This window comes from Tursiops truncatus, chromosome 14 (genome assembly GCF_011762595.2).
Source record: "Tursiops truncatus isolate mTurTru1 chromosome 14, mTurTru1.mat.Y, whole genome shotgun sequence".
NCBI classification, from domain to species: domain Eukaryota; kingdom Metazoa; phylum Chordata; class Mammalia; order Artiodactyla; family Delphinidae; genus Tursiops; species Tursiops truncatus.
In genome coordinates, this window is record NC_047047.1 from 9,579,558 (window position 1) to 9,601,415 (window position 21,858).

Here is a 21,858-nt window from a genome sequence, read left to right on the forward strand (position 1 = left end):
TTTTATGGCTGAGTAGTATTCCATTGTGTGTGTGTGTGTGTGTGTGTGTGTGTGTGTGTGTGTACACACACAAGTCCACTGTCCTCCTTGGCAGCAGATACCCATTGAAGGAGACCCAGCCCAACCTACCCCCATTCTTTGCTGGAATATTTTATACCACATCTTATTCATCTGTTGCTGGACACAGGTTGCTTCCATATCTTGGCTATTGTAAATAATGCTGCTGTGAACATTGGGGTGAGTGTATCTTTTTGTTTTCGTTCTTTCTTTTCTTTAACTTTGCAAATTCCTTACTTTCATGCCTGTGTGTTTAGAGAGATGATTTATAAGTTTTCAGCATTTTTATTTTTTTAGTTTTTTCCAGTTAGGGTTGTTCAGGGAACCCAATCTGCCATGTTGCTGGAAAGATTAAGAGAACTTTAGCCAGTTTTCTTAGAAGAGTTAGGAAGGGCATACGGATGCTGAACAGCCAAGAAACAACGTTGTTTAGAATAAAACAAGGCCTGCCAGCTGGGGGCTCTGCCAAACTGCAAGATGTTACGGCTATCTGCTGCTGTGTAACAAATCACTTCAAACTCAGTGGCTTAAAACAACGTTTATTATGCCAATAACTTCTGTGGGTCAGGGACTTGGACAGGGCACAGCAAGGGTGGTCTGTCACTGCTTCACACTGACTCCAGTGTGAAGAGGACCCAAGTGTCTTCATCACTTGTGTGTCTGGTACATGGACTGGCATCCATGGCTGGGCTCACCAGGACTGTGGACCAAAGTCCTTACACGTAGCCTCTCTTTGTACTTGGACCTCCTCACAGCGTGGTGGTCTCAGGGTGGTCAGACTTCTTACATGGCAACTCAGGGCTCCGAGAGAGAGTCCCAGTGAACAAAACAGAAGCTGCATGGCCTTTTATGACCTAGCCTCGAAAATCAGTTCACTTCTGCTTTACACTGTTGGCTGAAGCAGTCACAAGCGTGCCCAGATTCAAGGGTAGGGTGTTACAGCCCACCTCTCAAAGGGAGGCATGTCAAAGAAACGATGGTCGTTTAAAAAAAATCTGCAACATAGGATTTTAGCCTTCCCCTTTCATGGGTGTTTCTCTATGAGACAGGTGGGGCGGGGGTGGAGTGTGGCCTTGCAGTGTCCCTATTTTCAGCGGACAGTTTTGCTGTGTCTCGTTGTTTTGCTCAGCTGTGTTGCTGTCTCCTGAACTGCTGCAGTGTGCTTCTAACAGCTCCTCCCAGGCCCCCTCTTGCAATTCTAAGACCCCTCTTCTTGGACACCATTTGACCTTATTTCTCTGAGCGTCTCTTCTCTTTGCTGCTACTACCTGGTACTCTGTATCCAGATCTACATCTCTCCAAACTCTCTGTCAAAAGAAAACATCATTCTTTTATAGCATGTGGCCTTTTAAGAGGCGTTATCTTAGCAGAAGAGCATGGGCCCTTAGTGATAAGTGTTTTCAGTTTAACCACTCAGTCTATGGGGTAGAGGATGGTTTGTCCCCTAGCAAAGGGATTTGGCTAGGTAGCAGTAATATTCTTTATTTTCTACTACCACCTCTCTTTTCCTGGGGTGCATGTGTATCATCAGAAGCTGGGTAGGTGAGGTGGAAGAGAAATATTCAGGCACAATTTTAGGCTATACCTGAAAAGCATTGTTTCTTCTGATGCCTAGGTCTGATTCCAGGTCAGATTGGTAATCTACTTCTATACCTTTGTTTGTTTAATATATTTTTTTCAAAATAGATACCATTGGATTTTTAGTCCACCCTAAATGACTGTATATGCCTGAGCCCTAATTGCGAACAGGTTCCTGTTTTTACCGTGGGACTCCTTACCCAGGTAAGTCACATGGTGGTGCTCTAACATCCCACATTAGTTAAGGAGGCTCTGTCTGCTAGAGCACACGTTGGACCTGCAGAAATCTCTGTGCTTCAGTTCTGCCTTTCAAAAGCACCAGCCAGTCTTTCACATTTTTGTTTCTTTTAATTAGTTCTTAAAATTCCTTTAGCTCTTTAAACTAGAGTAAGCCATCTCCTTCAGGCTAATGTGAGTTAGAGAGATGCTCTTGCTATCTGATTTTCCTCTGGATAAAATATTATGAGTATTGTTCTTAAAATCTGATATTTCCCATTATTTTTCTGTGGTAATAGAATTTTAGCCAGGCACAAGAATAAAGACTACATTTCCTGGTAGCTAGGTGTGGTCATGTGTTCTGGTAAATAGGATGTAAGTGGATGTGTTGTACAGCACCTTCTGACAACCTTCCGTAAAGGAGAGCTGGACTCAGAACAAAAAGGAATGAACTACTGATACACATGACAACATGGCTGGATCTCAAGGACTTTATTCTGAGTGAAAGAAGCCACTCTCAGAAGGTTACATACTGTATAATCTTGTTTATAAGGTATTCTGGAAAACTACAGCACAGAATAGAGCAGTGATCACAAAGGGCTGGGATGGGAGAAGGGTTTGAGTACAAAGGAGCAGCAAAAGGGAATGTCAGGGGTAATGGGGAAACCTATCAGGCTGCTGGGGACCAGGGCTCCCCTGACTGCACTTGGCATCAAATGGCGCACCAGAGCACTCGGAGTCGGGGAAGAGACATCACTGGTCAGCTATTGATTAACTCTCCAGGGTAACAAATGAGGATTGTAACAAGGGCCTCGAGCTCAAGGTCTGTCCCAAAGGACGGAATTTAAGAGTGGGAAATGTCAGGCACTGTAGCAGGCCGATGCCTAAAGGAAAAGGTATCAGGGGCAGGCAGAGCCCCTCAAGTTCATCCGAAGCAGTTCCATTTCTAATTATGTCAGCCACCAATGAGATGACGCTCTTTTCTCATGTGTCCATACCCTCCCCTTTTTGGTTCCAGAGCACAGAAGAGAACAGAAACTCCTGTGCCAGCCATGGTTCCCAGGCAGCACCCCCTTTCCACACCTCCTCGGCTTGGGAGAAAGAGGGCTTACTTGCCGGGCAGTTGCTGTACCACCCTGGCCATCTGTGCCACCAGAAGTGCTGGCAGAAAAGTGAAACAGATTGAAAGAACAAGCAAGGAGAATGGGGACTTCCCTGGTGGTGCAGTGCTTAAGAATCCGCCTGCCAATGCAGGGGACATGGGTTCTAGCCCTGGTCTGGGAAGATCCCACATACCGCAGAGCAACTAAGCCCATGTGCCAAAACTACTGAGCCTGCGCTCTAGAACCCGTGAGCCACAACCACTGAGCCCACGTGCCACAACTACTGAAGCCCGCGCACTCTAGGGCCCGTGCTCTGCAACAAAGAGAAGCCACTGCGATGAGAAGCCCATGCACCACAACAAAGAGTAGCTCCCCTCGCTGCAACTAGAGAAAGCCCACACGCACAGCAACGAAGACCCAACGCAGCCAAAAATAAATTTATTAAAAAAAAAGGAGAGTGGACTTTTTGCCCTGATTTAATAGGTTATTCTTCCTTGAACCCCTAATTAGGGTCTATAAATCAACCTCTCAGTCCTCACAAATCCCCTCTCTGATTAAGGAGTGCCCCCAGAGAACCACTGTTTTAATATCCAGACTGTTTCTCCATTTCTTTTAGGTCCTAGATGATACGCGTTTCCAGAAGAGGAGGGAGTCCAAAGCCCTCCCTTCTTTGAGTTCACCCTTCACTGAATCCAAAACCGGGGGGCAGTGGGAGAAAGACAGGCACGTTAACAGCCTGTAGAATGCAGTTAGTAGCCTGCAATTGATCTCAGGTGGCCTTGGCCTGCAGCGGCTTGAAGCAGGATTTCGGTTTGTAGCCAGAGATTGAAGTCAGGCCGTGGCAGTGGGAGTGCTGAATCCTAGCCTCAGACCACCAGGGACCAGTGGCCAGTGACAAGGCCCTGGCCCATCAGCTGTGTAGAAATGAATTTCCACATAAAGTCAGAAAGTAGTGAAACAAAGTATTTTTTAGGAGGAAAAAGGGTACGTGTGGATAGGCACACAGGTGGGCTCAGAGAGGGTCCTGCCACTGTGGTAGTTTGAATCACTTTTATGGGGCATTTCTTCCACGTTTCCTTTGGCTGACCATCTTGCTTTGCCTGGTTCTGAGTTCGTATTTGGTATATCTCAGGGTCCTCTCATATGTGCGCATGCACCTCTTAGCCAAGATGGATTCTAGCGAAGAGGCCTATGGGTAGGTTGACATCACCTACTATGTGGTGGCGGCCCCTCCCTTTTTGACCTTCAAGGAGCCTTTCTGCGCATGTGTAGTCAGGAAGGTCTCCTCGACCTCGAGATGAGAAATAAGCGGTCTAGCGCTTGGCTTCTCCTCCTTCCTCCTATTTTGGCCCCTTCCAGCCTGGGACCCATCTATCTCCTGCCTCACCATGGGCCATCAGATCTCCTGGGCACTTTATAAGAAATACACATGTCTGGAGAGCCTCCTAGAAATTCGTATTTGGCAGATTAAGGGTAGGGCCCAGGCTTTTTAACAAATCTCCAGTGACTTCTGTTCAGCAGCCCCAAGCCAGGCTCTCCGGCCCAGGTACTAAAGGCACTCCCAATATGGGGGTTGCTTCCGGTTCCCTGCCCGTGGCTGGGAGCAGGGTGACACCTCCATCCACGTAGCTGATGCCCACTTTCCCCATCCGCAGCTGCGGGAGCACAGCACCCAAGATTCCCCAGTTGCCAGGGCGCAGGCGCTGCTGGGTCCCGCCCTGCAGCCGCGCCCCCTCGCGTGGTGGCCGGTCTGCGCAGGCTCAGGATGGGTCTCGGGAGGCGGGGCTGGGGCTGGAACCCGGGCGTCCCTTGGATCTTTGTGGGTTTAGCTACTCCTGGCGCGCAGGCCTGAGCTGGGCACCGCGCCCCGAGCCCGTGACACAGTGGGGAGTGTCCCTTCGTCTGCCCGCCTGCGAGGGGCTGAGGAGGCCTGGAGCTGGGCGCAGAGTTGCGGGGCCGGTCGTTTCCCTGTGAGGCTCTCCCCAGAATCCCTGCTGCCTCCGGGCAGTGGAGGAGCGGGCACCGAGGTCGCAGGTGTGGCTGGGGCCGTTTTTCCTGGTGCTCTGAGTGAGAGCTGGGTTCCAGAGCCTGGTCCCTAGGAGGAGAGCGGCGGAGCGGAGCCCGTGGGCGGAGGCCGGGCGCGTGAGGGGTCTGGGAGTGGGAGCGGGAGAAGAGCATCGCCCCCGCAGCCATGCTGCGCGCCGCTGGGAAGTGGACCCGGGTTTGACAGCCCTGCTCTGGGCGCTGCGGGTTGGCTGGGCGTCGCTGCCGGAGTGGGAATGCCTGGTGTCACCCAGCTTGCTCCCCGCTCCCTGAACCCCGGGAGGACCGCAGGGACCCGGCCGGAGGACAGAGATTTGGACCTAGTGAAAGGACATCGTCCCTTAGCACCAGCTATGGACTCCACAGCATCAGGTTTGGCTCTCGAGGGTGCCGCGGGCCAGACCCCTCCTGGGGGGATTAGTGCTGGGTCGAGGAGGAGGGCCCTAGGAAAGGGCCGGGGAATCCCACTGGAGAGGCAGAGCCTGCAACCGCCTTCCCTGTGGCGGTGCCTTCCAGGCTAATGAGCGTGAAGTCCCAGCATCCAGAGACCATGGAGGGCATGGCCATGGGAGACTTATCCCAAAGGCCAGAGGACAGAGGGGAGAGCAGGAGGGGATCTCTTCCTGCTGTGGCAGGGAGACGGCAATAGACCTGTGAGGGAGTGGCCCTTGGCCAGGGATCAGAGGACAGTGGGGCCATTTGGAGCCTTGCCACCCACTTCCTTTATTACTTCATTAAGTAATAATGTTCTTCCGGAGCAGCTGGGTACAAGGTCAGCAGTGTACACGGTGGGCACCTCCTGTGACCACCGTCTGCCCCAGTGTTGGGGAGAGCGCAATCCAGGTGACCCAGGAGATTTTAAGCCATTCCTTTCTTAGTTTAGAATCTCCCGCCCTTCACCAAGTGGGCATTTTATTTTTGCTGCCTTGGGTCTTCGTTGCTGCACGCGGGCTTTCTCTAGTTGCGGCGAGCAAGGGCTACTCTTTGTTGTGGTGCACGGGCTTCTCATTGCGGTGGCTTCTCTTGTTGCGGAGCACGAGCTCTAGGTGCGTGGTCTCAGTAGTTGTGGCTCGCAGGCTCAGTAGTTGTGGCGCACAGGCTTAGTTGCTCTGCGGCATGTGGGATCTTCCCAGACCAGGGCTCAAACCCATGTCCCCTGCATTGCCAGGTGGGTTCTTAACCACTGCGCCACCAGGGAAGTCCCGGGTGGGCATTTTAGTTCTTCAGTGCACATGCTCAGGGTCATAAAACTGGCCAATGACAGAACTGGGCTAAATCTCTGGGACTCTCACCCCCTCTTTTTTCCTATATGCCTTGTGGTCTGTAGACCAGCAGCACAGGCTTCCCCTGAAGCTCTCTAGAAATGCAGACTCTCACGCCCTACCCCACATCCCCTGACCCAGTCTGTTTAGCGAGATCCTCAGGAATGCATATGCACATTAAAGTTTGAAAAGTGCTGACCTGTGCTATACCACGCTGCCCGCCTACCTCCCTACTTTTGTTGGTGGTGGCCGTAGCCACTTCTCTGGCATGGTTGGGGTTAGTTTTTTGTTTGAAGACTTTAAAAAGAGTATGATACAAAGGCCTATAATAGAGGGGCTCTCAAAATACACTCTAGAGACCTAATGGTGCTTAAGAACATAGAGGACAGCTTCTCAGGAAGAGCTGGCCTCTGCGTTGCTTCCCAGGGATAAGGGGAGAGGTGTAACTTCTTCCCAAAAGTCCTATATCCCTATGTGGCCTCGTCCTAGGCCTTATTTTGTATTGTTAACCTGTCTTATATCCTCAGGTTACATTAAAATTCTTTGAAGTTCTTATTCACATTTATATTTTCAAAAGGCCTAGTAAATGACCTGCATTATTGGAGGCCCAGTAAATAACTCTCCGATAGAATGGCCAGACTGTGGTCACACTTCAGCTACCTACAGCTTGCTGTGGCCTATGGACAGGTGGGGACCTCACGCAGCTGTGTACAAGGGCAGCCTCTAGCCCGTCCGTCAGCTCCCTTTGGCCCAGCCTTGTCCCCAGAACCATGGAAGTGACACACTGACTTGGGGAGTCTGGGAGCTGTAAATCTCATGAGGGTTAGCCTTCCTTATGTCTCCTTTTACCTTCCTAGTTCTCCCTTCTCAGGACCCTGCTCTTCCTCCAGAGAGATGCCCAGGAGAAAAGGGAACAGCCAGCTTATTCCTGAAGGCCAGGCCCCAGGTGAGTTGGGGTTCTCTTGATGTTTCCTCAATTGCCTGAACTATGGCTAGTTTTGCCTCCTTTTCTCTGGAGCTTCCTGGTTTGCCAAAGGGAACTGACCCCAATTCCTGCTCTGCAGGAGGCCGAGCCCATCAGGGCTTTTGCTGGCCTCCTTGCCCCTCGTCCAGGGCCCTCTCCTCTCTGCTCAGCGTGCACTCACTCAGACCCTTTGGTTTATTTCTGTAACGGGCACCGTGGTGAGTACCAAGTAATGCGAGAGCACCCTGGCCCTGGAGATGTCACAGCCACGGAGGGGAGGGGACTCTCACACCCGGGATGCAGCCCCAATCACAGTAAGGATGTGCGTGGTTTGATGGCAGATGGAATGGCATAGACAGGCCTTTCCATCAGAGTTTGGGAAAAGGAGAACCAGCCTGTGCTGGAGAGGTTGGGGAAGGTGCATGGAGAAGCGGGGACAAGGAGGTTCTGAGGGTTCGGGCAGGTGAGGAGGTCATTTGAGGCTGGACCCCCGTGCACATGTTATCTTCCCGGATTAGTGTGGCAACACACTTAACTTCCCTGCTTCTGGCTGCGTGACCTTGGATGAATCACCGAAGCTCTCAATGCCCTGGTTTTGCCAACTGTAAAATGAGGATGATAATCATGTGGATGATAATGATGAAAATAATAAAAGCTATTATTTGCTGAAAACCAAATAGGCATCAGGAACTATTCTACACAATTTATTTATACTAATTAATTTCATCTTTAAAACAGTCCCATTTTGAAGAATGGCAACTGAGGCACAGAGAGGCAACCTGAGGAAACCAAGGCACAGAGAGATAAAGTAACGTGGTCCTGGTTATCTAGCTAATGGCGGGGTGGGGGGGGAGCCAGTTTCAGATCTGGGTTGTCTGGCTGCAGACTCAACCACTCAGTACCACATCCACCTCATGTGGCTCTTGGAGTCTTCTGGCACATGGAGTTGCCTAGTCCTCGTCAGCTTCAGTTGCGATGGGGATGCAGGGGTTAATGGTGACTGACTGTAGAGGTGGATTCAGGTTTGGCTGTAGGAGGCTGGATGTGAAGGGAGAGCCAAGTGGAGGGCCGTGAACGCCAGCCTGCATCGTTTCCTAGCATCCAAGATGGTGGTTTGGTGGGATTCTGGCTTGATAATAGACATTCATAATTAGTTTTCTAGTCAGTAGGGGAAACCCTCACCAATAAGGAATTGTCTCAAGGAATTAGTAGAGTAATAAAGAGCTTAAACCTCTTTGGCCTTGATGTGCACCATTCAGAGGTATATCAGAGAGCTTCGTCTAGTTATGCTGCGGTAGCAACAGCAGCTCTCACTGGCTCACGGTAACGAAGTGTGTTTCTTCTATACGTTACCTGTCGTTAGGGGGCTGGCCGTGACTCTGCTCCATCCATACCCTCTTCACTCTGGGATTCAGGCTGAAGGATCAGCCCTCCTCTGGGGTGTGTCGTTCTCGTGGCTGGGGGAAGGTGCAGTGTGAGGCTCAGGAGCCGGCTCTCCAGGCTTCTGCTGAGAACTGGCATGTGCTGCTTCTGCTCACAACCCATTGGCCAGAGCAGGTCACGTGGCCATGCCTAATGTCCGTGAGGTGGGAAGTATAAGCCTCCCATAGTAAGGGGCCCAGAGGGAGGGGCAGTAAACATTCTGAACAAACAATTACACTGTCTGTTCTCTTGCTCACAGATGTTCACTTCCCTCCCTCCTGCACACAAAATCTCTCCCCAGGGGAGATATAACCCCAAAGCCCCATCCAGTCAGAGCATGAGGACTGAAGTCCTGGATGGTGTGATGTTTTGGACATCAGGTCTGGATATTTCTCCTCTGGATATGGAGATCTCTGAAAGAAGAATCCACATATCCCACATACAGTGGAACAATGGGGCTGGATAACCACAGTAAACACCCCTGTTCAGAAAGGGGAACCGTGGGAGGAGCCCAGCAGTCCCTGGTCTGGAACAGTTAGGAAATTCCACCGGGCAGAGTATGCATATGGCCGATTCGCTTTGTTGTGCAACAGCAACTAACACAGAATTGTGAAGCAGTTATACTCCGATAAAGATCTCTTAAAAAAAAAAAAATTCCACTGGGCAGACTTGGTGAGGACCTTGGCCTCGGGAGTGGGGAAGTCTTTTGGTTATGTGCAGTGGCTCTGCTCCCTGGGTACAGCTCCCCAGTCCAGTGTTCTCCCTGGCTCTTGGCTCTGCCCTCCAGAAGTTCCTTCCTTTTGCAGTATCCCCCTTGGTCACATATGAAGATGATGTTGGAGGATAAACTCTTTTGAGGGCTAAGCAGCTTTTTCATTCTGCCTGAGTAGGTTGATGGCCCAAGGATTGTTGCAAGTCATGAACATTCAGTGTAACTCTCAAAAACTCGACCAGCTTTTTGTGTACTTCCTTCCATTAGCTCCCTGTGTCAACAGCTTTTTCCCACAGTTCTTGTTGAAATATGCCCCTCTCTTTAGACTTAATTGTGGAGCTTTTGGGGTTTCCTTGGGAAAACCATACTTTTAGTCACTCTGAACAGATTGGTCCCACTGAAAGGATTTACTGGGAGCCATCTGAAATTAATAAGAGGTTTAAACAAAAGGTTTGACGATCACACCCATGATTTGGTCCTTGCCATTAGGCTGAGTTTTAATCAGCCTCTGTCATGCAAAAGCCATATTTATTTTGTCTTTGACCAGCTGGAAACGAGAACTGGTTAACTCTCCAACCCTGCAAGTCCTGGAGTTTCTGGACACTTTCTTTGGCCTTCCATTTTTATTTTGCAAATCAGCAAACTCTTGAGCTCATTTCTTTTGGTTTTCCTGTAATACTGTCAAGTGACAGTGCCAATGACAACCAACTCATACTACTGATAGTATGTTTCCCTCCTCTTTTCGTAACATCACAAGCTCATGCTTGCACTGTTCGTCTTTCAAGTTACGGCAGCAACAGCTTTACCCCACAGTTCAGCACCAAATTACATGGGCTGCCATCTTGCCAGTAAGTTTCCTCACTGCCTGGCCCTGAAGACAGTGTCACGTATTTTAGGCTTTTTGTCGTGGCAGAACCCTACTTGGAGTACCAGCTTTTTTAATGAGTCCGTTTAGGCTAGTTATGCTGTGATAACAACAGCAAACCCTGAGAGACTTACAGCAGCAATGGTTTATTTCTTGTCCACGTTACACACAAGCTGTGGTTTTGCCCCACATCTTCACTCTGGGATCGTTTGCTGTTCTCAAAGCAGAGGAAAAAGAAGCAATTGCAGAACCTCCACTGACCCTGAAGGCTTTTGCTCATTAAGAAGCTCATGTCACTTCCTTCACATTCCATCTGTGAAAGCAGAGTATTTGGCCACACCTGAGTCAGTGGCGTAGGAAGATCAATTTTGTAGGGAGGGCCAATGAATATTTTGAACAAATAATATAATAATCAATCACAAGAGGTTACTAAAGTAGTGAGTTTTCCACATCTGATTATCCTGGACTGCCTTTAACTTAATATAAAATTGTTACTTTGGCCTATTCTATGGAAACCTTAGTATCTAAAAGGGATTTGACTTTTAAACGTTTTGGGGGGAAAGTAACAGTACTACGTTCACTTATCTGCTTTATAGTTCATAGTTTATGGATTACTGTACAATGTAAGTCAAATGAGAGTGTTGCTGTTATAGAGAGTGACAGGATAGTTCTGGTTGGGACCCACAGAATGGTTGTACCTTGTGGGGACCTGAGATCCAGGGTCTCACTCTCAACTTTGCACATTCAGGAACTGAAAAATGATTAGGCTTTGGGGGAGAGGATTTATGTGAATCAAACTCGCAGAAGTCTTAACTGATTCACTATAAGGCCACTTGATATACTTCCAGTGAACTGCGTGCTGGCAGGCTGTTTTGGGGATAAGTTATTCTAAGCCCCAAATGATTTTATTTGGCCTTAGCAACAGTTGTCATTGAAATCCTAGGTCACAAGTTTCAAAAATACTTAATTAGAAAACTACTGATACCATTGCATTTCAGAATGCAGAGTACATGAGTTTGTTACTTCGAATTGATTCTATTTAAATGTCACTAAATTGAGAGTGAAACCTCTGGAAAACTGAGGAAATGGATTGTATTTCTCTCTCCCATATAAGCAGAGTGTCTCTGTAGGCCTGATTCTCCTGAGACCCCGATTACATTTCTAAGCACTTGATGTTGACATATGTGGGCACTGGGTGGGATGCCAAGTAGTAAGGATGACACAATCCCTGGAGCAGCTTAAAATATTTTTGAGATGATAAAACCCAGAACAGGGGCATTGCGGTCGCTAGGAACTCTCGGAATCCCTTCCCGTACATCCTGAGGTTCTCCTCAGACACCAGTCTACTCTCCTCCCCAGGGTCATGAGTGTGCTCCCGAGGGTGCAAGAGTGTCTTCTGTGTTTCAGGACCTGATGACATTTGAGGATGTGGCTGTGGAACTCACCCGGTGGGAGTGGGGGCAGCTGGACCCTACTCAGAAGGATGTGTACCGGGAAGTGATGCTAGAGAATTTCAAGAACCTGGCCTCCCTGGGTGAGCTCAGCTCCTCCAAAGCCCAAAGCCTGCCCATCATGCCATCTTTATTTCTTTGGTGTTTAAAAGCTAGGGGTGTCTGGGCCTGTTGGCTGATTTTTGCCCTGGGATTCTGGAATTAGACATTTACATTCTCTTTGGCACCCAGAGATACAGTATTTCTACTCCTTGTTCCTAGGAAAAGTCCCACTCCATATGAACTCAGAATAAGAAGTTTCATGACTCTGCTCCTGATACTTCACAATGCTTATTCTTTGGAGGCTGTCTACAAGCCTTGACCTCTGACATACACAGTCATGATCCTTTTCCTTTCCACCAGGGTTTCCAATGTCCAAACCGTATGTGATCTGCCGGTTGGAGGAAGGGGAAGAGCCCTGTATTTTGGAGAGAGAAATCTCAACAGGTGCCCCCGCAGGTGAGTGAGTTGGACCAAAGCAGATAATAAGGCCCAACCGAGAGCGGGAAGTTCCCCTGAGCCCTTGGTCAGGGGGCTTTTCTTTGAAAGGGTGAGGTCACTTGCCAGGAACCCTCAACACCAGTATTTTGAATACTTGTAGGCTTTTGTAATGTTTTTCTGGTGGGAAAAGAAGAGATGTTCATTTTCTTCCCTAGTGTTTTTATTTCCCTTGTTACCTATCTCTGCCCACCCTTCAGGGTTCCTGGGGCTGTGCATCATCACTAGGTGTCACACGGTCAGTATTAGATGGAATCTAAGGAACAACAGATGTAAGTGCCCAGCAATCCTGTATCAGCAGGGCTAAGAGAGTTAGCAAGAAACCAGACTGAACAGTTAAGTAGCCCAGAAATTAAAGGGTTACTGGCAAGGACATCCTGATGGATAAAGTCAGGAAGATCAAAGTGAGGACACTTCAAGCTTGGTTAAGCTAAGCTGCAACAGAGGTGATTCCAGGAACAAAGACTACTCCTTACTAGCTGTTGATGGAACCTCTTTGAAACTGTTTATTCCTAGGTGATTTGAGAGTACCCCGTAGGCTTCACCCCTTGGGGTAGAATTATGGACACAAAGCTCTCCTGACTCCCGTGTGTAGCCCAAGCATACTGGAGATGACAGTCTGTGTCAGTGTCCATCTCTGAGGCAGAATCAGCCCCAGGCCAGAGCTAATGCTCCTGAAAGCAGGGCTCAAATCCTGACAGCACAGGCTGGGCCTCGTCATGGGAACCTAGAAGAGAGGAGAGAGAGGGAAGATGCTGATCTCCTCTGTATTTAGTACTCTCTTGATCTTGTTTCCTTCCAGAATGAGGGCAAGGGTCTGACGTCTGGATCTAGTCTCATCATCAATATGTCTGTTTACCATGTTCTGCAAACATGGCTGTGTTTCAGAATCTCTCGGGGAGCTTGATAAACACTCATATCCCCAGGAGCCACACAAGACCTACTGGCTCAGAATCTGGCCTCTGGGAGCCCTGGTTAGGCATTGCCAGTCATTTTACTCTTCAGAAGGGTCACTGTTATTGTATTAGCTTTCTGTTGTTGCTGAAACAAACTGTCACAAACTTAGAGGCTTTAAGCAACATGTTTATTATCTCACAGTTCATAGGTCAGAATCAAGCATGGGTCTCACAGTGTTACAACCAAGGTATCAGCAGGGCTGAGTTCCTTTCTGGAGTGTCTAGGGAAGAATCTGTTTCCTGTCCCTTTGGGTTGTTGGCAGTACCAATTCCTTGTAGTTGTAAAACTGAGCTCCTCGTTGTCTTACTGGCTGTAAGCTGAGGGGCGTTCCTAGCTTCTAGAGACTGCTACATTCCTTGGCCCCTGGGGTCCTTCCTCCACCTTCAAAGCCAGAAATGGTGGATTGAGTCCTTCTCACACCACGTCTCTCTGACTCAGCCAGGAAATCTTCTCTGATTTTGAGAACTCTTGTGATTAGATTGGGCCCACCTGAATGATTCAGGATAATCTCCCCATCTCAAGGTCTGTGCCCTTAATCACATCTGCAAAGTCCCTTTTGCCATGTAAAGTAACATATGTTCCTGGGATTAGAGCATGGAAATCTTTGGGGGATAATTATTCTGCCCACCACAATTACATGCAGTAATATAATACATGGTATATGTATATTATATAATACATAATAATGTGTGGTGTGGACTGAGGGAAGATTTTGTGGAGGGCATCTTCCTAACCCTCCTCTCATCTTTACAATCTTTGGACTTATCTTGTGTCCTGGAGTCCAAACACTGTTCTCTCAGGTTTTCCTAATCTCCAGTCACCTGTGTATCTTATTCTTGACACCTCCAAAACTTTGTTCAGACATACACCATTCTTGGAAGAAACTGTACACCTCTTTTAGATATTATTTTATTTATTAAATTTTTTTTTTTAATTTTATTTTCGGCTGCATTGGGTCTTTGTTGCTGTGTGCGGGCTTTCTCTACTTGTGGTGAGCGGGGGCTACTCTTTGTTGCGGTGTATAGGCTTCTCATTGCGGTAGCCTCTCTTGTTGTGGAGCATGGGCTCTAGGCATGTGAGCTTCAGTGGTTGTAGCACGTGGGCTCAGTAGTTGTGGCTCGTGGGCTCTAGGACACAGGCTCAGTAGTTGTGGCACACGGGCTTATTTGCTCCATGGCATGTGGGATCTTCCCGGACCAGGGATCTAACCCGTGTCCGCTGCATTGGCAGGCGGATTCTTAACCACTGTGCCACCAGGGAAGTCCCTAGATATTATTTTAAAGGTTAATTATCTTACATCTATTATAGGACTTTACTTCCTCTTGGCACATAGAACAGGTAATAACAGACTGTCTTTTTTTTTTTTCCCCAGACTGGGAGAGAAGGCATCAAGCCAAGGAATCAATGCTAAGTCAGGGAATTTCCAAAGAAGAATTATTCCGGATAGCATCAGTGGAAAAAGACATTAGAGATGAACTCTGGTCCTCCAAACTGAAAGCAACTTGTGCTTGTGATGACCAGTTAGAGATGCATCCAAAAAAGCAGGAGAGACATCTGAAAGAAATGTCACTCACTCACAAATATACTACCACCCTTAGGAGAGATCATGAGTGGAGTGAATTTGGGACAAGTTTGGGTTTAAGATCAGTCCCTGTTAACCAACACAGTGTTCTCATGGGAGAAGGATACTATAAATGTGATACAGATTTCAGAGAGACTTCAGGGAGAAATAACTCTCAGAGAACCCATCCAGGGAAGAAATCTTGTAAATGCAATGAATGTGGGAAGTTGTTCCATTTCCAGTCAGAACTTAGGCGCCATCAGAGATGTCACACTGGAGAAAAGCCCTATGAGTGCAGTGAATGTGGAAGAGCCTTTGGTCATATTTCATCCCTTATTAAACATCAGAGAACTCATACTGGAGAAAAGCCCTATGAATGCAGCGAATGTGGGAGAGCCTTTAGCCAGAGTTCATCTCTTGTTCTACATTATAGATTTCATACTGGAGAGAAACCCTACAAATGTAATGAATGTGGAAGGGCCTTTGGTCATACTTCATCCCTTATTAAACACCAGAGAACTCACACTGGAGAAAAGCCCTATGAATGCAGAGAATGTGGGAGAACCTTCAGCCAGAGTTCCTCTCTCATTGTACATTACAGATTTCATACAGGAGAGAAACCCTACAAATGTAATAGATGTGGGAGAGCCTTCAGCCAGAGTTCCTCTCTCACTCAACATTATAGATTTCACACCGGAGAGAAACCCTATAAATGTAACGAATGTGGAAGAGCCTTTGCTCACACTGCATCCCTTATTAAACATCAGAAAAGTCATGCTGGGAAAAAAACCCTATGAATTCAGACAACGTGGGAAGGCTTTCAGCTGGAGTACACACACCACTAAACCTCAGAAAATATACATGTATGTATATATATGTGTATATATATATATATATATATATACACACACACATATATTATATGAGTGTAATGTATGTGGGAAGGCTTCTGGTCGGAGGACCTTGTTAAACATCAGACAGGACATACTAAACTGAAGCTCTGCTAATATCAAGAGAGGGAGTGGGCTTTTGTCACAACTCCTCCCTTATCAAACACCAGAGAATTCAAACTAGTAAACTATGTGAACATAATGGATTTGGAAAGGCTTTAGTTAATGGACACACATTATTCAACATCAGACAGTTTATACTGGGGAGAAGCCTTATCTGTGTAATGAGTATAGCACAGCCTTCAGTCACATATTATTCCAAAAAAACCACAAACAAACCAGATAACCATACTGGAGAGAAACTCCTCAAGTACAGTAAAAGCTGTCAGTAATACTTCTCTTCTTGCCTTACTAAGCAGCAGGAATACATACTAAAGAGAATCGCTGAGAAAGCAGTAAATGTGGGAAGGCCTTCAATCACAGCACATCTCTTATTAAGCATCAGAGAATTCGTTCTTGAGAAAAACCCTGTGGACATGGTGAATGTGGGAGAGCCTTCAGCCAAACCTCTTCCCCTTAGAAACATCAGCAAGCTCACCCCACTGGTTAGAAACCCTGGGGATGTAATGCATGTGGGAAAGGCTTTGGTGGATGTTCTGCCCTTTTTGCACATCTGAGAATTTGTACTAGAGTGACTCTCTGAATTTAGTGAAACTGGGAAAGCCCACTAGCCAGAAGCCAGAACTACACATATTGTATAGTTCCCTTTATATGAACTCCACTAGTAATAATGTGTGTTCTCTAACTAAAGCCTTTCCAAATCCAAAACCCTCAGCATACATTAAGGCTTCACCCAAAAGGGAAACCCTGGGAGCTTAATGAATGTGAGGAAGGTTGATTCATAAATCTAGAGCTGAAAGGAAGCTAAGAGACCACCTAGTCTGGTGATTTCCTACCTGCTGGGGGTTGTTTTTATAACCACTTGTGTTGTCTCCCCATCCTGTTACTGATGGGAGAGGGGGTGCTGTGTGGGTGAAGAGAGTGAAGGCTGAGGAAGGTGGAGGCACCAGTGACCTAGGCCAGCCATATTTTACAGCTAAGGAATCTGAGGTTCAGAGAGTGCCATGCCCTGGTCTATACACCTAACTGCTGGACTTCTTTCCTCCTGGTTTACAGCTATAGTTTGGGGATTGAGAGAGTGAAGGCCTTCTCTACACAAAAGCTCCATGCACTTGTTTCTCTGTAATGTTACTTTTATGAGGCAGTAGAGTACTCTTATTAAAGTTTTTGCGAGCAAAAAGCAATTTTAATAGATCTTTATGCTACTATATTTGGGATTTTTGAAATAAAAAAATTTTAAACATCAATTAAAATATGGGTATTTTAAAAATCAAAACCTCAATAACATTATCCTAAGTGAGAGTAGCCAGATGCCAGGGAACACATATTGTATGGTTCCCTTTATATGAAATGGCCAGAAAAGGCAAATCTTCAGAGACAAAGCAGATCAGTGGTTGCCTGGGGCTGGGAGTGGCAACTGGGAGTGACTGCAAATATTTCAAGGAATCTCACTGGGGTGGTGGGGCTGTCCTAAAACTGGATTATGGTGATGGCTGAACAACTTGGTAAATTACCAAAATTCACTGAAATGTGCAAATAAAATTAAATTTTATGGTATGTAAATTATATCTCAACTGTTTTTCAAAAATCAAATATACAGACATACCAACTATTGCTAAAACAATTTTCCTATCTCGTTTGTTACTTCAAGCCATCTGTGTGTCTTTGCTATCACTTTCTATTTTCTGTAATGGTTATTCCTAAGCTTACTGGGTCTCAAGTTCATATCATGTCTCTGCAACCTATGTGGAGAAGCCAAGACCAAGAGCTGTCATAGGCCAGAGGAGTCTTGGCTAAAGGAATTAGCTTGCACTAAGGACAGTCGTTCAAACATTTAAAGTCCAGATGAGTTAGCTGAGCCCAGAATTCAGGGAACCAGCTCAAAGTGGGGCCATGCAGACAAGCAGGATCTAGGGGTACAAGAGTTTGGCAGAGGGGAGTAGGCAGGTAGAAGGCACAGGAGGCATCTGGACAGCTAAGATCATGATGCCAGCCTAGGAGCCTGAAAATCATGGGAAATTCTTCCCAGAGATTCAAAGTTCACAAGCAGAAATAGCAAATATTTTACATTAGTAACAGCTTAGTTTGCTCTATCACACATTCTTTCCCTCCAGTGCCCTTCTCTAACCCCCGCCCAGGTCACTTTATATACCTGGATACCTGCAACAACTTTGTAGCTGGTCTTTGCCTAACATCTGTCCCTTCCTCTTTTGTATCTCGGCCACATTAACCATTCTCATCAGTGTGCACCCATTCGCACCCCTGAAAGCCTTTGTACTGCCTACAGGATAAATGCTCACCTCTCAGTTTAGCATTTATTGCCCTCTTCAGTCTGCCCTAATCTCCTGCTGCTCCTGACAAGAACCTCTATTTCAGAAAAACTAGCTTGCCTGCCATACTTAAGACATGCCTCTGCACTTCCCAGCCTGGGCCATTCTGCTCAAGCCTTTCCACCAGCCTGGAATGCCCCCTCCACTGTCTAAAGCCTAATTATCAGTCAGAACCCTGTTCAAAGGTCCACTCCTTGGGGAATAATTCTCTTGAACACTGATGAGAAGTCAGGTCTTATTCATTTGCAATTGTAAAAGCATTTGTTGTATCCATAAGTATTTAAAAATGAACATATAGACAGGGATAGTTCTTATCACTGTCTTGATCTATTTAAGTCACGGGTTGTTTATCATCTTGCCACTTTGTCTCCTGAACCAGATTATCAGCTGCTTCAGGTCATTTCTCACACTTCCTCTCAGAAATGAGCACCCAGTAGGTCCTCACTAACCACGTATTAATTTGAAAAACAACTTGTATTGCCCAAGTTTTCTCAGTGCTCTGACTGCACAGTTTCTACTAGATGAAAATCTTTCCTTCTAGAACACTACCAATCAAATATTTTCTTAGAAAAATACTACATTGTTCCTGTAATTATTTTTCAATTTCAAATATAGATTAGCATTGTTCCATCTTTTGGGGTTGTTGTATGCGTATATGAAAATTCACTGCTATTTTATTTTGTAGCACTACAATGACTTCTCATTCCAGCTACCCAGAGGTGGGCCAAACTTCACAGGTTAAGGAAACAGTCACCCACAAGACTGCTCTCACTTCAGACACCAGCCATGAATTGGGGGTCCCTAGGTCACCCTTCTGACCATCTGGCTACAAATTTGGGAGTTCCCACTACTCTTTCAGACTTGGTAATTCTATATATATAACTACTCTCAGAACTCAAAAAAGTGCTGTATTTATTATGATAATTTTATTACAGCAAAAGGATACAAATCAAAACCAGCCTAAGGAAGAGACACATGGGGTAAGGTTTGGGAACAGCACAAATGTGAGGCTTCCCCAGGAACACATTACCCTTCTGGCATATTGATGTGTAACAATAATACATAGAGTGCTTCCAGGCCAGGAAACTCACCTGAGCTTCATTGCCCAGAATTTTATTGGGGTTTCATTACGTTGGCGTGATCAATTGACCACACAGTTGAATTCCATCTCCAGTGCCCTCCACCCCCAGGTTGGGCTGATACCATGTGCCTCAAAGCCCCAACCCTCTAATCACTTGATCGATCTGTCAGGCATGGCCAGTCCCCATCTTGAGTCATCTCATTTGAGTAAACTAGGGGCCAACCACGAGTCACTTCATCAGCATAAACTATCAGATATGGTCCTTGGGGGGGTCACTATGAATAACAGAGATATCCTATCACTCAGGAAGTTCCAAGGATTTAGAGGTTACCTCCTAACACACATTCAAATCAATGTAAAAATGCTGGCCTTCCCTGGTGGCGCAGTGGTTGAGAGTCCGCCTGCCGATGCAGGGGACATGGGTTCGTGCCCCGGTCCGGGAAGATCCCACATACCGCGGAGCGGCTGGGCCCATGAGCCGTGGCCGCTGAGCCTGCGCATCCAGAGCCTGTGCTCCGCAACGGGAGAGGCCACAACAGCGAGAGGCCCGCGTACCGAAAAAAAAAAAAAAAAAAAAAAAAGCTTCTTCAATTATTATTCAAATAAGTCATAAATATAAAGACTGTACTTTAAACATTCCTCATCAAATAATTGCAGTATACCACTTCTGCTTGCAGACCACTGGCAAGAAATTAGACATAGGACTATGGCTGATGGCAAGGGAGGCTGGAAATGGAAGTTTTTGTCCTGGGCAGCAATGGGGCCAACGAAAATTGGGGGATTCTATTACTAAGGAAGAAGAGGAGGATGGATATTGACAAATGACCAGGAATCTGTGCCTGAAGACCCCAATACTTCAAAGTCATTTGGGAATGAGATCATATCCATGATCCTCTCTGGGTCTCAGTCTTCTCCTCTGTAAGATGAAGGGCTTTGCACTTGTGGAAATAAATGAAGACTACCCAAATGAGAAGAAACAGGCTGTTTATTCAGAGCTTGCCATAGCAAAGGATCAGCCACCATCACCTGCACCTGGCAGAGACCCAAAGGCATGAAGGGATTAAGAAAGCTTTACGATGAGAAGAAAAAAAGTGAAAGCTTCAGGTATGCCCTGACTGGAAGTTGTCGGCATGGGAAAACTGGAGGGGGGCTAAGTCGGAGCAGGATATCTTATGTGATTGGTTTGGGCAGCATATTTGGTTTTCTATGGTTGGTTCTAAGTTGGAAGTGAGGGCAAAGAATAGGGGGGAAGTAGCAGTCATTTGGCTGTTCTGAGCTGATTGCTGCAGAGGCTGTGGTTTGGCTTCCAGGCTGGTTGCTGCAAAGGTGTGGGACAGAGTTCTATTGTCATATAAGATGTATCCATTGTCCACTGGTATATTTAGTCCCTCAGTTCTCCTTTTTGGTCACTTTCTTGCTTGAGAGAGGTTGACCAATTCAGAGATGCTAGAGAGCCAGATCTTTACGGAGGACTGTTTGGTCGTCTCCATAGTAAACTTATCATGAGATCTTTTTGATCTTTTTGTTGTATCATCATGGCAATCAGATCTGATGAGAGAGAAGCTGTGCAGAAGCATTGAGCCAAGTAGTGTTTTCTTTAAGGTGATGTACTGCCTGTTCTACCATGCCTGTTTCATTGAGCCAACTATAGCAATGGCATAGATGCCCCCATGATCTGTCAGTAAGAAGTTTAGTGCAAAGCAATCGCCCATAACTACTTGAGCCAATGAGCTGAGACAAATCTACAGATCTTCAGTCTAGGGAAGAGGTGATGTCATAACTTGTGGCAGTTAGTGAGTGATAGGTCTCTTATAGTCTTTTTGTCTCCCACCATTGGAAATACTGCTCTGATTGTTCACATAAACAATGAGTCAGCAATTCCCCAAGGCAGAGTGCATGAATAATTAAGGGTGGCCGCATTTTGGAGCTCTTGCCTGGGTTGGAATTTCCAGCACTGGTGATGTATAAAGTTAGGATTTCTATATACAGACAGTTTGGGGATGCTATTCCTAAAGTGCATGAATTTTTAGTCTGAGGAAAACGAGACCTGTTGACCTGGTTACAAAGGAAGTAGAATCCAGTAAGGGCACATAGAGATCCAGGAAAAAAGTTGTTCATGACATGAGATTGGAGCCAAAGCCACCCTTAGGTGGCTTTGCTATATATTTAGCTCTGCTATATACTTGGATCCCTTTACTGTCTTCCAGCTGATAAGTAACCTGCCTACTACCCTAACGAAGGTTGTTGAATTCGAATTCAGAATTACCTGGATTCTGATCAACAGATTGTGATAACTGGCTCTTTTTCTGGGAGAGTGGGACACTAGCAAAGTCACAGGTTGCTTTGTTTAAGGTCATTTGTCCCTGTAGGTGCTAATGGAAAAACCACTGGCTTTAATTCTCTATAGTCTCATTTGGTGAGACCAGAATTATTCATATGTATTTATCATGATGGTCTGCCAATGGATGGCATATCCAGCAGTTGGTGAGATTTAGAGTAGTGGCTGCTATTTAGGATAATCTAAGAATGGCATTAGAATGAGTACGCTCTGGGGACTTCCCTGGCGGTCCAGTGGTTAAGGCTTTGCCTTCCAGCGCAGGGGGTGTGGGTTCAATCCCCGGTTGGGAAGCTAAGATCCCACATGCCAAAAGACCAAAACATAAAACAGAAGCAATATTGTAACAAATTCAATAAAAGACTTAAAAAAAA

At 46.5% G+C, this 21,858-nt stretch overlaps 2 protein-coding genes across 7 annotated transcripts in view; one reads left to right on the top strand and one right to left on the bottom strand.

Moving 5' to 3' along the window:
* The window catches only part of ZNF892 (zinc finger protein 892), a 64,295-nt gene that overhangs the window by 37,113 nt on the left and 5,324 nt on the right, over positions 1-21,858 (bottom strand). The gene's annotated exons all lie outside the window — the stretch shown is intronic.
* ZNF514 (zinc finger protein 514) lies at positions 4,467-19,661 on the top strand. 6 transcript variants are annotated; one of them, XM_073791105.1, is made up of 6 exons: positions 4,761-5,369; positions 7,131-7,205; positions 7,962-8,031; positions 11,630-11,756; positions 12,076-12,171; positions 14,540-19,659. In XM_073791105.1, the coding sequence occupies exons 4-6, from the start codon at positions 11,636-11,638 to the stop codon at positions 15,523-15,525; spliced, it is 1,203 nt and encodes a 400-aa protein (XP_073647206.1). In that variant the 5' UTR covers positions 4,761-5,369; positions 7,131-7,205; positions 7,962-8,031; positions 11,630-11,635; the 3' UTR covers positions 15,526-19,659. The 6 variants fall into 6 exon arrangements, with proteins under 6 accessions (XP_073647207.1, XP_073647205.1, XP_073647206.1 ...); XM_073791106.1 differs by lacking the exons at positions 4,761-5,369; positions 7,962-8,031 and adding an exon at positions 4,467-4,500 and having other exon boundaries at positions 7,117-7,205; positions 14,540-18,633; XM_033838730.2 differs by lacking the exon at positions 7,962-8,031 and having other exon boundaries at positions 4,762-5,369; positions 14,540-18,636.